The following is a 20,279-nucleotide window of genomic DNA, read 5'->3' as shown; positions in this document are numbered from 1 at the left end:
TATTACAACATGGAAGAGATATTTATACTAAGCTCAATTCATTACAGAAAGCAATGATTACATAACCAACTACTTGGTATATAACAGACTAAGTTTGTTACAACTAACAGAAGTTGATCCCTTGCTGATACTGATCATAAGGAGGAGGAAGAGGATGGGGAGACACAAAATCCTTTCACCCTGTTAACAAGTGGGCTGCTTCATTTAATTTAAATAAAGTTTTAATTCTTAAATATTCTTTATTGGCTATGATCCAAATGATTTGGGTAATCTTTGTTATCTTTAATTTCATTTTTTTCCTTTCATCTCAATAACTCGCTCATGTGAGGAGATTTTTTTTTTTAGACATAGCAAAAGGAGCCTTACATTGATAATTTGCCCATCAAAATATATAGAAAAACCTTATAAGGGTAATGGTTCTCCCAAATATGTTTAGTATCAAAAGGCGTTAAACGGGCTAAATTGTGGACAACAAGCCAACAACTTTCCCAATCCGTTTAATGTGGCTCCAATCAACTAAAAAAAGAGGTGAACAAGAGGCTAAAATATCATCTATAGACTATACTAGTATCTAAATTAGAGAAGAAAGTGACTCCTTTGCACAGTCGTTTGATGAGGATTTCATTGTTAGCTTTGATTATGAATTTATGATCTTCGTCAGGCTGAAGTGATTAGCGAGTCTAATAGCCCAAGCAACAGTCTTTCCCTCAGCTATATGATTGGTGGCCAATAGGCTCCATAACGGCGGGTAGAAGCGAACAACACTACACCTTCACAATTTCTAACAATCACTCCTAAACTAACCCATCTATCTTCGCCTGAGGGAAGTATCACAATTGATTTTGATAATCCCTTCTAGAGGTGCTTTCCAAGACTTCAGACTTCTGCAAGCGTGCTTCTTAACAACCCCATAAATCTTCTTTGGTGTTGATATAGAAAAAGTTCATAAAAACAAGTCTCATTTTATTTCCCTTTTGTTCAAAATAATCCCAACTGTAGATTAATTTTTTTAAATAATTTGAACTTTAAAGGTCATTAACTTTTACGGGTTTTGTAAAAAAAAAAAAAAAAAAAAAAAAAAAAAAAAAAAAAAAAAACTTTTATGGGTTTTAACTTTCAAGTGAGTGATAAGTGGTAACTTGATTATTGGTAACTACGCGATAGATTGAAAAACATTAATTAAAAAAATAATAAACAAAAAAAAATTAACAACCCATCACCAACTTTCCGACATCCCCCTTCTCCTACAAATACCCCGGGGTGCGTTGACACTTGTGCCGTTGTGCGGGGAGGTTGATTTTTTTTTGAAAAAAAATAAAAATAAAATTGAGGGTTAATGTGGGATGAAGGATGATGATATTGATAGGGGTCGGCGATGGGGTGGGCTTTGCAATAATGGGGTTTAGGGTTGTCACCGGTGGTGGTTGGGTTAGGGTTTACAAATTTTTCCCTACACCCTACTATAGGGAATACTACCTACACCCCCCTTCCTTCTTTTCCCATTCCTCCACACCTTCTTCATTTTTTCCATGCCAAATAAGAATAATTGGGTTTGGGACACTAATTAACTATTTAACTCCATCATCTTTTACCTCACTAACTTTAATTAAATTACAAAGTATAATAAAATAGATTTAGGGGTGTCTGAAATCCGGATTCCAGTCCAAAATCCATTCCAATCCAATCCAAATAAGTTATTCGGATTAATTCGTAAGACCTACACCCTAGAGTAGGTACTTCTACCTACACCCCCTCCCTCTTCTTCCCACGTGTACTTACAACTGGAAGCTTGGAACAACAAAATCCATTTTCCTGCTTTTTCTCTCTCCTTTTTCAAAATCAGTTTCTTCATTATTTTACGGAAAATTTGCAAATTGCAGCCATTTAAAGTTCGTATTTTGCAAATTGCAGCCATTTAAAAAAAAAATTGCAAATTGCAGCCGAAAAGTTCATATAAATTGTAAATTGCAGCCTGATTCAATTTTTTCATCAGTTTACAAGTTGAAAAATCTTCGATTAAGATTTTAGGGGCCATTTTAGCTCTTAGGGGTCCGAATTGAGCTCGGAATTAGCAAAAAAATAACGCAGGTTTCTCGTTTTGCGTAATAATAGTGTATCGATTTGTGGGAAACTGTAAATATGAGACACTTACGTTATTTTTTTGCTAATTCCGAGCTCAATTCGGGTCCCTAAGGGCTAAAATGACCCCTAAAACCTTAACCGAAGATTTTTCAACATGTAAACCGATGAAAAAATTGAATCGGGCTGCAATTTACAATTTATACGAACTTTTGGGCTGCAATTTGCAAAAAAAAATTTAAATGGCTGCAATTTGCAAAATACGAACTTTAAATGACTGCAATTTGCAAATTTTCCTTATTTTACCCACATTTTTTCTCTTTCCTCATAGTTTTACCACTTTCTCTCTCCTACATTACCAAAATTTCCCTAATTTCTCTTGAAAAATATTCAAATTCTTTTATTTCTCTACTAATATTTTAAATAGAAGAGACAAAATTGCAAAATAAAAATAAGTTCTACAAAAGAATGATCAACAATCAAAATGTAACTTGATTTTTTGTTTATTTTTCGTATAAAAATACAAACAATAACTTTTTATTTGCCTTATTATTCTTCAATTATTTCCTTTAGATGAATGAAATTTTAGTATTAGTTCATGATTTGTTATAATTTTTATCATAAAAATGATTTCATATGGTTATAGTACAGTGATGTTTTGTTTACACTATATTAGGTTGCATTAATTTGTGGTGTGTTATTAGCTTATAAAATTACAGGAAAAAAGAGTTTAATTGCCCTAATTTTCTGGATAATTTGATCTATTTTGTAGGATTATTGAACATAGTCATACATAGATTATATTCGTAGTGGAACTATTTATTTATTTATTTTATTTTATGAATGTTCATTTTTATTTTGGTAAATGTTCATTTATATTTTATACGGTCAGCCATTCATGTATTAAAAGATTATCATTAGAATTTTGATAAAAGTCCTTAATATTATTTTCTATATATTTTCTAAAGATTTTGTGAAATCTCATAGGCATTAATAAAAATGATTTTTATACTAATAATCTAAGTATGTTATAAGAATTTTCCATAATTATAACATAATTTAATTAAAACTACTATTTGGTGAATTTCGACTAGAATGTATTGTAATTGTTCATTTTAGATAGACTTTATGTTCATTTGTAGAAAGATTCATAGTTAAAATATAATAACTAAAATTGTAGACAAATTTATCAATTTGATTTATGGAATTGAAGAATCAATTATTATTACTTATTTTGTTACTAAAAATTGATATTTGACGAATTTTGGCATATAAATTTAATCTATCGTAATTGTTCATTTTAGATGAAACAATGATCATTTTAGATGAAATCCATGTTCACTTATAATCATTTTCATTTAAATTTTGATACATGTTCATTCTTTTACATTATTATATGTTCATTCTTATATTGAAAGATGTTCATTTGTCATTCAATACAATATTTATTCTCATATTTAAACAAATTCATTCAGCTTTATATATACATGTTCATTCTCACATTAAAAGACATTTGTTTCAATTTTAATATTTGTTTGTTATCATATTGAAAAATGCTCAATTAAATTTTGATATTTAATTTGTTCATTCTTGTATTGAAAGATGTTTATTTGACTTTTAGTACTTGTTCATTTTTATGTTGAAAGATGTTCAATGACTTTTAGTATTTGTTCATTTTTTGAAGTGAAAATACATACATTTTAATGAATGTTAATTTTCAATTACATAAATGTTCATTTATACACTACATCTAGTTCGCATTACATGCAACTTTGGTGTATTATTTGTAATATATATAAAATTTTCAAAGTTGCATATAATACGAACTGGTGGCAGTAAATACTTGTTCATTCTCGTACTGAAATTTTTCGTTTGAATTTTTATAATACTTGTTCATTTTGATATTGAAAGATGTTCGTTTATATTTCAATACTTGTTCATTCTCAAATTAAACTATATATATATAATTTTTAAAATCTTACAACTCATTTTCCGTAATACCATACTCAAATATTTGCTAAAATTCAAACACACTTTCCTTCCTTTCTCTCTCCTTATTCTTCCCTCCTCTGTAACAAACTCTTCTCCCTCCCTCTACAACTTACTCACCCATCAACACCCATTTTCACACTCCTCCAGAACTTTCTTTCTCTCTCTCTGAAACTCCATTTTTACAATTCTAAAAAAATCTCTGCTCCAAGCTCTCAACAATGGCGATTTCCCCCTGAAATTCTCTCTCCTCTTCCTCCTAACCACCATCACTTCCTTCTCTCTCACCACCTCCCAAGTTGTTACAGTCCACCCATCTTGATGTGTATTTTGACGGTTTATATTTGATGGAAGGATTTGAGTGATTTTAATGGTGGAAATTTGAAAGATAGTCTTAGAAGGCAACGACTTCTAAGTTTGATTTTAGGAGTAACGATCCCAAAACCCTAGTTAACAACTAGTTTGAACCTTAACAAAGTTCTCTTCAAGCAAAAGCTCAATAATCTCAAATTATAATTCATAAAACATCCTCCTAAAATAATTGACATACAACTAGTATATATAGGAAAAATAAATCTATCCTACTTGCCCTGCAAGCAAACTAAATAAAAAGCCCTAATAATTAATTAATGAACCAAGAGAGCCCACTAATTAATTAACACAACTTTGGAAGCCCAAGGCCCCATAACTACTACTAAGAAAATAATAAAAACATTATTAAAAACTCACTTGTAAAACCCCTACTTTAAGAGTAAGGTAAAACCAAGAGAGTACCTAAATAAAGCAATAAAAATAGTTATAAGGAAGGGGACTCGATTCACATCATTCCCTCCCTCTTAAAAAACAACTTGCCCTCAAGTTTCGTTCGGAAGACAAGGTACCAAGTCACTAGCCCTCATAGTAGCGCAAATTCCCGCTCCAAGAAGTACTTGAAAAGTATCATAATTCTCCCTATGCACAATCTTGAAAGGTCCTTCCTCTAATGGTTCATTCTTACCTCTAGAATTATTAAAGATTTTTTGAGCATTTAAAGATAAGAAAACATACTCACCAATCTCAAAAGGGTGTTGGTTTCTCAATGACAACATATTAGCCCTTCTTTCCTTTTTGTTAAGTTTAGGCATAATCAACAACTCTCTAGCAGGAGCTTGAATAGGTGGCGCCTTAGGGGGTAAAGGATGTAATTGGACTCTCTTATCCCCAACCTTCACTGAATAAACATTTGTAACACCATTAAATAACACCCCTCGATCATATTGCCAAGGACGACCCAAGAGTATAGAACAAGCAGTCATAGGTAAAATATCACACCATACACTATCAGAATATGAACCCATGGAAAAGTTCACCAAAGCTTGCCTTTTAACTTGTAGTCCATCTCCATCATGTAACCAATTAAGCTTGTAAGGAGTAGGATGGTCCCTAGTAGAAAGATTCATAGTGTCAACCAACTTAGTAGATGCAACATTGGTGCACGATCCCGTATCTATAATCAACGAGCAACTCCTATCACCCACTTTGCATATAGTATGGAACAAATTTTCCCTTTGCTCATGTGTAGTAGGAGGAACAAAATTAGCATGCAAAACTCTCCTTAAGATACCGATATGGTGATGTTCAGGTTCAGGAGTAATCTTTTCTTGACCCTCAAACTCTTCAAAATCAAACTCTTCCTCTGTATTGAGCAAACATGTACTCTCCTTCTCTTTCTCTTCATGGTCAAGATAAGCCAACAACATTCTATGTTCCTTCTTGGATACCGTCACTTTGTTACCACAATCTCTAGCAATGTGTCCCATGCCTTGACACTTGAAACAAACTTTTTTCGCCAATGCAGCTTGTTCGGGAGTAACAACAATCATCTTCCCTTCATTGTTTGAATTGTTAGAGTTGATATTCGAACCCTCACCATTAAAGAATGACTTCCTCTCCTTGAAATAAGAAATTTTCTTTTCTTTCTCCTGTTTCTCAAATCTCTCTGCCAACCTTAAGACATCATCAAAGAACACATAATTTGATGTTTCCACCTTGTGAGAAATCGAAGGTGTTAACCCTTTTATGTATCGTCCAATCTTCATCTCCTCTTTTTCCTGCAAATCACAAAGCATGCACAATTTCTCAAACTCTTTAGTGTATTCAGCGACACTAAGATTCTTTTGTTCAAGATGATTCAACTTCAAGAATTGATCTTGGATAAATTCCCGTGGTAGGAACCGTTTCCTTAATTGTCTCTTCAACTCGTTCCAAGTATTAATTCGTGGCTCATCTTCTCTCAATCTCTTGGCACGTAAATTCTCAAACCATAGAGAAGCATATCTCGTCAGTTTTAGGTTTGCAACCTTGTAGGCTTTTTGCTCATCAAAACCTTTATAATCAAAGACCTTTTCCATCTGACGAACCCAATCTAAAAAGTCTTCGGCATCCCCATCACCTGTAAATTCCGGAAGTTCCAACAACTTCAAATCTCGATCATTGTCAATTGGAAAATTTCTCATGATTCCCCTAGGTTGTTCGTTGTTGATTATTCTTCCTTCCCCAATCACTTGAGTAGACAAAGTTTCAACCCTTTGATTGGTTTGAGCAATTTCTTGTGTACTCTTCTCAATTTTCTCATTCATTCGTTCAAGACTCGCATTAAAATTTCTCATCATATCAACAAGCATAATATCAAGATCTTCCTTTGTTAAAGTACTCATGATGTCGAAATAATTTTCAGCAAATTATTCCTCCGTATTTTAAGACAAAAACCTCAAATTAGTCTAACAAAACCTTTATAATAATTTGGACAAGGAATAACAACTCTCGCGCAACACTCTAATTTTGTATTAGCAGGGGATTCTTTTTTTTTTTTTTAAATAATTCATCAATACCTAAAATTTATTTGTGTGTATCTGTGTACCGAAATATGAATGCACAAAAGTATTAGTTGCACTATCTCCACCAACTTGATGATTTGCAGCAAGTAAATCAAGAAATTAATATGCACTAAGAGACAAATTCACCAACTAAAACTCTAGAATTACGTACCTCTAGTACTACGTAATGCTTACTTCCAGATTCGAAGACAAAGTACACTACCGTAATCTAATTGCAAATCACCCGTAATACTTGAAAAGCAACCAAAAATTGTTCTAATTACCAAGATCGTGTAAGTCGTGAGGGCTCACAAACCTAAGCTCTTGATACCAATTTGATGTGTATTTTGACGGTTTATATTTGATGGAAGGATTTGAGTGATTTTAATGGTGGAAATTTGAAAGATAGTCTTAGAAGGCAACGACTTCTAAGTTTGATTTTAGGAGTAACGATCCCAAAACCCTAGTTAACAACTAGTTTGAACCTTAACAAAGTTCTCTTCAAGCAAAAGCTCAATAATCTCAAATTATAATTCATAAAACATCCTCCTAAAATAATTGACATACAACTAGTATATATAGGAAAAATAAATCTATCCTACTTGCCCTGCAAGCAAACTAAATAAAAAGCCCTAATAATTAATTAATGAACCAAGAGAGCCCACTAATTAATTAACACAACTTTGGAAGCCCAAGGCCCCATAACTACTACTAAGAAAATAATAAAAACATTATTAAAAACTCACTTGTAAAACCCCTACTTTAAGAGTAAGGTAAAACCAAGAGAGTACCTAAATAAAGCAATAAAAATAGTTATAAGGAAGGGGACTCGATTCACATCACATCTTCTGCCACCCCAGAGCACATCGCCGCTACTGTCAACCGCCATAAAATCTCGTCCTCACCATAATTTTAATCATTGCCATTTTTATGGCGGTTACCACAAATGCGTAAGATTTCTATAGTTACCTTTCATTTTTTTCATTAATTTTAATTTATTTTATTTATACTTTCTGATTTTTGGCAATTTTAATTTTATGCTATTCCTATATCTTGATTTAATGGATCCTATATCTTCTCTTGATTTAGGGGCGGGGAAGGTGGAACATCGAGACATAGATGCTCCAAATGCAATGAGATAAAAGATGCAACAATAATTGCGGCTCGAGGGAAAACCCGTAAGTCGAGTAAAGTAAATCACAAGGTACTTTTGTCTACCATAGTTGTAATTTCGTCTGCTGTGGTCTCTTTTAATTTTTTGGATATGGACAACATTTGGTTTGCATATTATGTTATGAAGGACCGAGTTTGAGCCTTGCATTAGATTTTTTTCATTAATTTTAATTTATTTTATTTATATTTTCTGATTTTTGGCAATTTTAATTTTATGCTATTCTTTTTCTTAATTGAAATGTACAATACGTACTCTACCCTAGTTTTGATTATTAATTTATGAATAATTTATGTATAATTTGTTAATATGTTTTATTCCTCTTATATGTTGCTTGATTACTCATGATTTATTATTATTGCTTGATTACGCATTTTCCTGCAACTTAACATATACATCATGATTATTCATGGTTTAGGATGAGATACCTTTTGGTTATCAAGTGGTATTAAATTTGAAATAATTATTCAAATGCTCCTTTTTGAGATGCTTTTTCATGTCAACGGGTTTTAGCATTGTGAAATACTTTGGTTTTTCACAATCTTGGTACTTTTTGTGGTGATGTGCCTTTGCGTGTTCAAGAATAGTATCTATATTGTTACAATTGAAATCACAGTTGATATCCGAACAGCGGATACCCTGTGAGTTTGCAAGTTCATAAGAGTAAAGTTATACCAATATAGCATTTGGAGCAGAATCATGTTCAAGTTTGTCAACACAAACTAGGCAAATTAATTCATTGTCTTGTAAGAACATCTCCTCTTTAATATATTTCTCATTGCAAAGTTCACACAGAGTAGTCATTTACACAATTCAAAAAAGAAAACCCTAAATTATTTACTGACAATTCAAAAAAGAAGAACCTAAACTTATTATGCTAAGAACGATAAACCCAAATTCTTAAATTAATATGCTTATTACGAAATAACATCTAAATTAGAATCGTAGTCTCAGTAATTAGAAATCGAACCCTAAACACTATCAATTAAATAACATTAGATCAAAGATAAACCCTAGATTGCGAAAGAAATTGATAAGAAGATTCAAAGATAAACCCTAAATTAACATAACGATTGCAAGGAAACACACTTTTTGCTTCATTTTCTTATTCTGCGATTTCTTGTGCTCCAATTCCGTAGAGTTTGCTTCGTCTTGAAACTTTGGAGTTTGGATTGTCATCAAGAAAGAGATGGAGGAGAAGAATTGAGGAAAAACTTGTTAATGGGTAATTGATGGCCAATGGGACGGGTTGGGATAAGGAATGATGATGACAATATTTAATGTACAAATTTTTACCTACACCCCACGGCATGGAACACTACCTGCATCCCCATACCCTCCGCGTGTGTTCTCTGCCCCCGCCCTTTTTCATTTACGAATTTTCTGCAAATGTTTATAAAATGTTCATTAATGTATTGGTAAATGTTCATTTGTGTATCATAAAATGTTCATTTTTATTACTAGGGGTTTTTTGTTCAAATTAATATATATTTTGAATTGAATTCTAAGAATTTTTTATAAATAAAAATGAGAACAAATTTATTTATAAGGATTACTGCATTCAAATCATTTTTATTATAAGAAATATTGCATCATTCAATGTTCATTTTTGTTTATCCGTGTTACAACAGATGTTCATTTTTGTATAACCAAATATTCATTTCAAGAGTTATGTGTAAGTTTCATAGTTAGATGTATGCCAATACATACGTCTTAGATATCTATTTATTTAAATAAAACGTTGTTAACAAATAATTTTCAATATAAAATAAATTTTTTAATTACAGTGATAACGCATTTCTATACATCTATACTATTAAATGTAATTGTTCCATAAACATGAAATTGAACCAAAAAATGTACATATAATATGTGTCTTGCTAAATGAACATTATTTGTTATATTTAATATAATAAAGTGTGTGTGTGTGTGTATACATCCTCCTTGTTGCAAATCTAATCATATAATTGTGTGTTTTTAATGAAAATTACAATTTGAGCACAATATATATGTTGCCTTCAACATCCTTACTTGATTATCCTCTACAGTGAAAGATTGATCAAGTTTTTTTTAAAAAAAATAATAAAAATGCAAAACAATCATTTATTTTTATAGTTGTGTTGTGATCAATTTATAATGCTAAATGATCCTTCATAATACTTTTAAATCAATTTTATTAATTTTAAATGAAAATTTTTAATCGATAGATGTTCAGTTTTATTCATGCTAAATGAATACTCATAAAGCAAAATGATAATGATAAATGAACAATTTTATGATGCTACATGTTCGTTAATAATGTTAAGTTATTCATTTTAATAATTATGATCAAATACGTAATGATAAATGATCATTTATGATGATAGATATATATTGAACATGTATGTCAATGTTTTATATTTGATCATTTTGTATTATATTAATGAACATTTTTTTAAAAAAATGTTCAAGGTGTTCAAATTATTGCAACAAATAATCAACTTCCTCCAAGTGATCTAAGAAAAGTCCAGTTTCTTCAAGTGCTCTAAGAACTGATCAAGTTTCTATGAGTTTGCCAAGATATGTTCAATGTCATCCAAGTGTTCCAAGCAATTTTCAAGTGTTTCAATAGGGTTTCAACATGGCAATTAAGAATAAAGTCATGTAAAAATGAACATACAATTTATTGTAAATGATCATTTTACTCTGCAATTACAAACATGTCTTTTTTAAAAGCTTTTAAAAGTTGAGGAACAACTACATGAGATTTAATTAACTTAGCGCTCTTTTTGTATTGTATCCACTCTTGATTGAATGAGAATATAATCGTCATCTCTGTTCATACACAAGTGTTTGTTTATTTTAATTTTTAATTTTTTTTTTTTTTACAAAAAATCAATTAACAACTACATAACTCCATGTCTCCATAATCGTCATTTTCGTCATTTTTCGTTGTTGTTTTGCAGATTCTAGCGCAATTTCATCTATCACATATCTATCTATCTATCTATCTATCTATCTATCTATCTATCTATATATATATATATATATCTATCTATACTTTAGTATTTAAAAACACAAACCATACATTACTCATATGCCACATGCCACCTTCTTTATCAAAAAATAAAGTTCATGTCTTTATGCACTCTGTAACTTGCAATTTAAGTAAGGAAATTAAGTATTTCACTACGTGAAAATATGAAATTGGCACCGGTTCAAACCCGGCCTAAGGCACCGGTGCCTTACCGGTGCCAAAAATTGGAAACGGTGCCAAAAAAATGCCCTTTTTTTTTCCAGCAAATTTGCAACATATCAACAAGAATCGAAAATTTACAATATATCAACAAGAATCGAAAATTTGCAACATATCAACAAGAATCGAAAATTTGCAATATATGATAAAAAAAAATTACAACATATAAAAACTTTGATTACAGCATATAAAAAAAATTACAATATAAATTTTAAAAAAAATTACAATATAAATAAATAAAAAAAAAACTCATTCATTCTTGCTTGTATCTTGCTTCTTCGATTTCAGATCTAAATAACATACCTGCACCAATTAAAAAAAATCAATTAATATAATTAAACTTCGAAAGAAAAAGCCCAGAAATTTAATCCCAAAAATTGAAAAAAAATTCAAACCCAGAAAAAATTGAAATCGAAAAAACCCAGAAAAAAAAATTAAAATCAAAAAAACCAATGCAAAAATTAAAATTAGAATAAACCCAGAAATTGGAAAAAATTAAAATAAAAAAAAACCAATGCAAAAAAATTAAAATCGAATAAACCTAGAAATTGAAAAAAATTAAAATCAAAAAAACCAATGCAAAAAAATTAGAAATCGAAAAAAAATTAAAATCGGTGTTCGAAAAACCCAGAAACAAAAAAAAAAATTGAAATCGAAAAAAAATCCGATTAAAATCTGAAAAAAAAAAAATCAAAATCGAAATTGATTAAAAATTTGATTAAAAAAATAGATTAAAAATTCGATTCAAATTAAAATCGATTAAAATTTAAAAAAAAAAAAACCAAAAATCCGATTGAAATCAAAACAATAACCCATAAATTTGATTAAAATCGATCTAACCAATAACCCAGAAAAGAAAAAAAAAAGAATTTAAATCGATTAAAATTTTTAAAAAATGGATTAAAAAATAAATTAAAACAAAAACCCGAAAAATTAAAACAAAACCCATAAATTCCCTCACAAATCGGTGTTGCATGTGGTCTTCAAAAACCCAGAAAATCGAGATGTTGCATGTGTTCTTCGTGATTGTGAGGGAGAAGGAGATCGAAAAATTAAAGAGAATTAGAAGGAGAAGAAGGAGATCGAGAAAGATAAATAGAAATAGAACTATAGAAGGAGGAGAAGGAGATCGAGAATGGAGAAAGAGGAGGAGATGAGAGGAGAGAGAAAGCGGATGAGAGGAGAGAGAAAGAGAACGAGGATGAGAGGAGTAGTTTTAGGGTTGGGGTGGATCCGTGGGTTTAAAAGTACCGGTTTTTTTATTATTATTTTTTATGGCTCCGGTTCAAAAAGGCACCGGTTCAAACCAGTGGCCTATTTGTTTTTGGCACCGGTTTGAAGTGAACCGGTGCCTTTTACTCTGGTTCAGTTTCCCACCAATTTTGTAGGCCATTTTTGGCACCGGTTAGGACTGAACCGGTGCCAATTAGGGGGTAGCTTTTTGATATTTTCTACTAGTGTTTCAACTACACCAAAATAAAATCGTAGTCTTTTCATCTCCTAAACTTAAAATAAAGTAATAGTAAAAAAATAAAATTTGAGCTAATTAGTTCACGTTATATATATAAAGTACAATAAAACAATGCTAAATCATGTAACACAAGTGAGCAACACATTACAAGGAAAATATTTTAAGTAATAACCCGTGCATGTAACGGGCCATAAGGCTACTTTTTCTTAATTATTGTACTCAATTTCGATCGTAAAAAATAAGCAAATAGACTTACGATTTTGATTTTGTTGGAGAATTTTCTTTCGCTAGTGCAATTTCATCTCGTAAATCACTCATTGTTGTTGATATTGTAACAAATTTACATGTTCTTCTTGATTGAGCAATTTAAAAGCAAAAATGGAGGGAGAAAATGGCGGATGAAGAAAGAGAAAATGATGATTTTTTTTTTATATATATTTTTGTTCTGGGGTAGGCAATGGCAATTACTCTTTACTACGAAGTATGTGGTAAATGAGTTTATCTATAAGGGTTATTATAGTAGAGGAAGTATAAAACAAGGGTTGTGAGACAATTGAAAATGTCTCACAACTATTAAAATAATATAAAAGTATAAGGAAGAGAGAGAAAGGAGGAGAGAGATAGGAAGAGTGAAAAAGATAGTGTGAGCCCCACTAAACTTTTCAGACACATATCACTTACAAAAATGGACAAAAAAATTTTGGGGGACCACTACCATTGAGTTTATATTTTGTTCCACTAAAAGTCCAGTGGAGTTTTTTGAAGTATCACTGAGACTATATTTTTGTACCACTGAGAGTGTATTTTGTACCACCGAAACTCCAGTGATATTATTTGATAATTCAATAAGAGTATAAAACAACTTTAAATTGACGCCTGAAATACCTATGTTGTCCTTGTGAGATATGATTTTATTATCTCTCAACCCTCCCTTTATATAACCTCAATAGAGTATGGGTGGAGGGGTGTAGGTATTGTTGCCTAGAGCGGGAGTAGGCATAACCCATTTAATGGCCAAGAGTACACTACACTTTACATCTACAAAACGGTACATTGCTCTTTTTGCTTTTTCCCCACAAAAGATTTAAAGGGCTCCATCAGATTTTGAAGGGCCGTTAAAAGTTAGCAACTTGACTACTTGAGCATCTTTTTTCTGTTTACTAAACCACTCACATACTCAATTACATACAAAGTAGTAGTAGTCATGAATTCCATTATTAATTTAAATTAATTTAAGACATCTTAAAAAGAAAAACGTGGCAATCAACATCTAATTCAAAATAATTAATCCTTAATTTTCACTAAATTATGTTCAGAAATCATGAATTAAAGAGCAAAATCAACTGCATTTCCAGATAAAAGGCACAAATTGTAACTTCATATTCAAACTCTGCTAAATTTATAATCATATACTAGTATGTACAATCCAGAACACATCTCAATTTACAAATCATTTTCTAATAATGCTAATCTGATCATAAATTTGTAATTTACATACACTAGTCATAAGTAAATTAAGAAAAATAACTCTCAAAATCTACATTGATTTCGCCAATTTCGACAAAAATCAAATCCTAGAAAATAAAATTAATTTCACCAGTCAACTCCAATTGACAGTGTTCGTAGAAGCGACGGCGTTTTTGTTTGCTTTAACAGGGGAAGGAGGAAGCCTAGAGCAAAAATCACGAAGAGGAAACTCATCGAGGTGCGAATCATCATCTTCAAAATTAAGCGCGTAACTCAACGGATCATACCTGAACTCAGTCGAATTAGAGCGGCGATTTTTCCCAGAAAACACATGAGAACAAACCTCTTTGATTACAGGAAGCTCAGATTTCAACCAAGAAGACAATGTATTCGGCTTCTTCTCGGAATGTTGTAGACTCTTCTGGACGGCGATGTCGTCTTCTTCGGCGTCGCAGCAGGTGGCGCAGACGAAGAGCTTGATCTTCTGCTTGAGTGAAAGCGAGTGTTTCTTGTCGAACTCCATTGAAATTAAGGAGAGAGAAAATGAAGTGAGATGGTTGAATCAATGAATTGAATGAAGGAAAATCTGGGTTGATTAGAGATTTGGAGGAGAGAGAAATGGTGGGAAGCTGAGGAAGAGTGTGGAAGAAGAAGGGGAATATATAGAAAATTGGAGAGAGAAAATAAAGAAGAAGGAGGATAAGGTTTACGGATTTAGGGTGGGACCCATGTAAAAGTAGAGTGTGTGTGTAAGGATGATGTGTAAAAGGTGTGTGTTGCGCGGATTTTGGTTGACGCATACTCACTCCACATGGATGGCGACGATGCGCCCATTGTTTCTAAAGTCTGTTTCTTAATTTGTGGACTAATACAAGTGTTTAGTCTTCAACTCTTGATTTTTAATTGAAGTCGAATTGAATTCAACCAATTCGACTATAAGGATATAAGAATAATATGATAGTATAAGCTGATTTTTAGTATAAATTATAAGTTAGTTTATGATAGGATTAGTGAAAAACAGAATAAGATAATTTATATGGATCGCGAAGTTGAATTGGGTTTGTAGATTATATTTTTCCTCCGTAATTTATTAGATGCATTACTTTTATATATATGAAAGTTTCAATAAACTCTCTGTATATCTCTCATATCCTCTTTATGTTTTCTCTATATCTCTCTCTACTCTAAAAATTACTTATGAATTCGCAATTTCAAAAGTGATGCACCTAATAAAAAATGGAGAAAATACAAATATTATTATTTAGGTGTTACTTAACTCGAATCCTATCTTGGATTTGACCATGATAACTTGTTTATTTAGGTCCAATTTGTACCCTTTATTCTCATTATGAAATACCATGCATTGTGATATTGTATCATCTCTAATAAGGTTTGGTATGTATTTAGGTTATTTATTATTTAATTACTGCTTTAAATTGCCAAAGATAATAAAAGTTAGTACTCACCAAGTCACTAGTACGAAGTATTATTTTATCAACAGCTAATATTTAAGAATGATTTTGTGAGTTAGGAGTTCAAACTCAAAGTAACCGCAAATTATTGACAAAAACACATTCAAAAAAACAGAATCCAAGTCTTCACCCATAGCGAACTTTATTAGTTTGTTTGCATTTGACGGCAGTAAAACATCCATCCTCCATTAATAGAATGCTAGGTCAAATTCAAAGTAGTGATATTATTTAATTAACTAAATCTAGGTTAATTGAATTTCTAATTCCAATTTGCATCGAGATCTACCATCACTACTACATCACCTCTACCACTGTCAAATTAAAGCATCAATCAAAATTCTCGAAAACGCAATTAAGAGACAAATTAATATTTTTTTATTAGGGTAATTCCAACAAAAAAGTAGATTATATGGTTATTAGTGACTTTGCTGACTAAGTGTTACACCTAACAACAGTTTAGCAATAGTTTAAAGCTCTACAGAACATGATAGGGAGTTCCAAAGCACTTAGGAGCTATCTAGCTGATTATATTATTACCTTAATTGTAGCTTAATTAATAGGTGCTTCCACATGATTCTTTGCATTGATTCAAATTTTAAGGTGTACACAAAACACACAATCACCTTTAATTGAGAAGATTGTGGCATCTCGGTTGATGGATTGTAGTTCTAATTAGTAACAATTTTCTTTGATGACAATTTAGCTTACTAAAACTGCCTAATTTGGTTTTGTTATCACATGATGTTAACAACCTCCGTGAATGATTACATTAAGCCATTGATAGATGTATGGATATAAAAAAGCAATTATATTTCATTTTATCAAGGCCCGCTCAGAAGTTAATCAAGAAATCAAGTAAAGTATATAATTATTATACACAGGGTTTGTTCACTTCAACTTATTTTCAATTCAGTCCAGTCCAGTCCAGCTCAATTTAGTAAATGTAAATAGACCCATAATCTAGAAACAAGATAAGAAAAACTCGGAGTGGTATTTGATTATAAAACTAAGTAATGAAACGCCCAATACTCCTTTTTTTCCATAGGGGGTGATAATGACCACAATCTTCGGTTTCTGAGCTATTTAAACTAGGTAAGTGAGCTAGCCTAAAAATACAAGACCATGCGAGAAGGATCAAGCTATGATCAATTGATGAATAGACACACATAAAACACATATCACATATAAGTTGACCTAAAAACGTGTATTATAGCCTTCAATTTTGGACAATTTTAACTTATTTTGACTCGGAAATAAAAATTGTCTAGATGCTTACCATAAATCCTAATACACTCCGGGAGTCCGTTTGGCTGGGTACAACCATCTAATATGTCTTTAAGCGGTCAATTTACCCGTTCGTAACTTATAATGATTTCATAAACTCAAGTCTATAACGAACATTTATGACAACATATAATAGTCATATATATATGCTTCCAAACACCATTATATATATGACATCGAGATGTATCCCCTAGGATCCCGAAACTTTTTGACACAGGGCTCGGAAACCTCCAAAATTCCTCAAAAAACGTGGATAATAGCCTTCAATTTTGGAATTATTTTACTTTTTTCGTATGAGAATAAAAATTGCCGAAATGTTTACCATGGTCCCTAATACCCTCCGAGATTCCAATTGGGTGGGTGGAACCATCCAATTTGCCTTTAAACGACCAATTTACCGGTTTACAACTTGCACCGATTTCATTAACTATAGCCTACCACGAACATTCATCACAATAAATAATGATCATATATAATTCCAAACGCAATATATAACCCCGAGATGTATCCCCTAGAATTTCAAGACTTTTCGACACAGAGCCCCGAAAACTCCAAAATTTCTCAAAAAGCGTGAATATTAGCCTTCCATTTTTGAATTTATTGACTTTTTTTGGCCCAGGGAAAAAAAATTGGCGAAATAATTACCATGGTTCATAATACCCTCTAAAGTCCAATTGGGTGCGTGGAACCATCCAATTTGCCTTTAAACATCTAATTTACCGGTTTACAACTTGCATCGATTTCATTAACTCAAGCCTACCACGAACATTTATGACAACATATAATGATCATATATGGTTCCAAACGGCATTATATGGCCCCAAGATGTATCCCCTACACCGGGCCCCGAAACCTCCAAAATTTCTCTAAAACCGTGGATATTAGCCTTTAATTTTGGAATTTTTTTTTTACTTTTTTTTCGCCCAGAAATAAAAATTGCCGAAATGTTTACCATGGTCCCTAATAACCTTCGTGACCCAATTAGGTGGGTGGAACCAGCCAATTTGCCTTTAAGCGACCAATTTACTGGTTTACAACTTGCACCGATTTCATTAACTCAAGCCTACCACGAACATTCATGACAATAAATAATGATCATATATAAATCCAAACGGCATTATATAACCCCGAGATGTATCACCTAAAATCTCAAGACTTTTCAACACCAGGCCCCGAATCCTTCAAAATTTCTCAAAAAACGTGGATATTAACCTTCAATTTTTTAATTTTTTGACTTTTTTTCGCCCGAAAATAAAAATTGCCGAAATGTTTACCATGGTACGTAATACCCTCCAGGAGTCCAATTGGGTGGGTGGAACCATCCAATTTGCCTTTAAAAGACCAATTTACCGGTTTACAACTTGTACCGATTTCATAAACTCAAGTCTACCATGAACATTTATGACAACATATAATGATCATATATGGTTCCAAACGACATTATATGACCCCGAGATGTATCCACTAAAATCTCAAGACTTTTCAACATCAGGGCCCGAAACCTAAAAAAATTCTCAAAAAGCGTGGATATTAGCCTTTAATTATGGAATTTTTTGACTTTTTTTTTCTCTCGGAATAAAAATTGCCGAAATGTTTACCATGGTACCTCATTCCCTCCGGGAGTCCAATTGGGTGGGTGTAACCATCCAATTTGCCTTTAAACGACCAATTTACCAGTTTACAACTTGCACCGATTTCATTAACTCAAGCCTATCACGAACATTTATAAAAACATATAATGATCATATAAGGTTTCCAACGACATTATATGACCCTGAGATGTATCCCTTAAAATTTTAAGACTTTTCGACACCGGGACTCGAAACCTAAAAATTTTATCAAAAATCGTGGATATTAACCTTCAATTTTAGAATTTTTTGACTTTTTTTGGCACGAATATAAAACTTGCTGAAATGTTTACCATGGTCCTTGTTATCCTCCGGAGTCCAATTGGGAGTGTGTAGCCATCCAATTTGCCTTTAAAAAGCCAATTTACCGGTTTACAACTTGCACCGATTTCATTAACTCGAGTCTTCCACGGACATTTATGACAACATATATTGATTATATATATATATATGTTTCCAAACGGCATTATATGACCCTGAGATGTATCCCCTATAATATCAAGATTTTACGACAGCGGGGCCCTAAACCTACAAAATTTCTAAAAAATCGTGGATATTAGCCTTCAATATTTGATTTTTTTTTCGACTTTTTTTAGCCGAAAATAAAAAATTGCCGAAATGTTTACCATGGTCCCTAATACCCCCCGTGAGTCCAATTGGGTGGGTGGAACCATCCAATTTTCCTTTAAACGGCCAATTTACAGGTTTACAAGTTGCACCGATTTCATTAATTCGTTTTTATTACGAACATTTATGACAATATATAATGATCATATATGGTTCCAAACTACATTATATGACCCCGAAATGTATCTCCTACAATCTCAAGAATTTTCGACACCGGCCCCGAAACCTACAAAGTTTTTCAAGAAACGTGGATATTAGCCTTCAATTTTGGAATTTTTTGACTTTCTATCCTGGAAATATAAATTGCCGAAATGTTTACCATTGTCCCTATTTCCCTCTGCGAGTCCAATTGGGTGGGTGTAACAGTCCAATTTGCCTTTAAACGACTAATTTACCGTTTTATAACTTGCACCGATTTAATTAACTCAAGCCTACCACGAACATTTATGACAATATATAATGATTATATATGGTTCCAAACGGCATTATATGGCCCCGAGATGTACCCACTAAAATCTCAAGACTTTTAGACATCGGGCTCCGAAACCTCCAAAATTTCTCAAAAAGCGTGAATATATTAGCCTTCAATTTTTTAATTTTTTGACTTTTTTTCGCCCGGAAATAAAAATTACGGAAATGTTTACCACGGTCTGTAATATCCTCCTGAAGTCCAACTGGGTGGGTGGAACCATCCAATTTGCCTTTAAAAGACCAATTTACCGGTTTACAACTTGCACTGATTTCATTAACTCAAGTTTACCACTAACATTTATGACAACATATAATGATCGTATATGGTTCCAAACGGCATCATATGACCCCGAGATGTATCCCTTAAAATCTCAATACTTTTTAGACATCGGGCCTGTAACCTACAAAATATTTCAAAAAGCGTGGATATTAGCCTTCAATTATGCAATTTTTTTGACTTTTTTTCTCCTAGAAATAAAAATTGCAGAAATATTTACCATGGTCCCTAATTCCCTCCGAGAGTCCAATTG

The 20,279-nt window shown here is 32.0% G+C and overlaps 1 protein-coding gene and 1 long non-coding RNA gene across 2 annotated transcripts; both read right to left on the bottom strand.

The window, feature by feature from the left end:
• Positions 1 to 11,442: 11,442 nt before the first annotated feature.
• On the bottom strand, positions 11,443 to 12,406 carry LOC110733273. Its single transcript, XR_002513622.1, has 2 exons — positions 12,291 to 12,406; positions 11,443 to 11,632 (listed from the first exon to the last, which is right to left on the bottom strand). It is a non-coding gene; the product is annotated as an uncharacterized LOC110733273 (long non-coding RNA).
• Positions 12,407 to 14,400: 1,994 nt separating this feature from the next.
• On the bottom strand, positions 14,401 to 14,790 carry LOC110733732. The gene has a single exon (XM_021913818.1). The coding sequence runs from the start codon at positions 14,788 to 14,790 to the stop codon at positions 14,401 to 14,403; it is 390 nt and encodes a 129-aa protein (XP_021769510.1).
• Positions 14,791 to 20,279: the final 5,489 nt, after the last annotated feature.

The sequence above is a fragment of the Chenopodium quinoa genome, unplaced genomic scaffold, assembly GCF_001683475.1.
Source record: "Chenopodium quinoa cultivar QQ74 unplaced genomic scaffold, ASM168347v1, whole genome shotgun sequence".
Lineage (NCBI taxonomy): Eukaryota > Viridiplantae > Streptophyta > Magnoliopsida > Caryophyllales > Amaranthaceae > Chenopodium > Chenopodium quinoa.
This window is presented reverse-complemented; position numbering and strand designations above follow the sequence as displayed.

What these genes read in the sequence shown, in the direction of transcription:
- LOC110733732 (XM_021913818.1), bottom strand. Translation starts at nt 14,790, where the DNA reads ATGGAGTTCGACAAGAAACACTCGCTTTCACTCAAGCAGAAGATCAAG.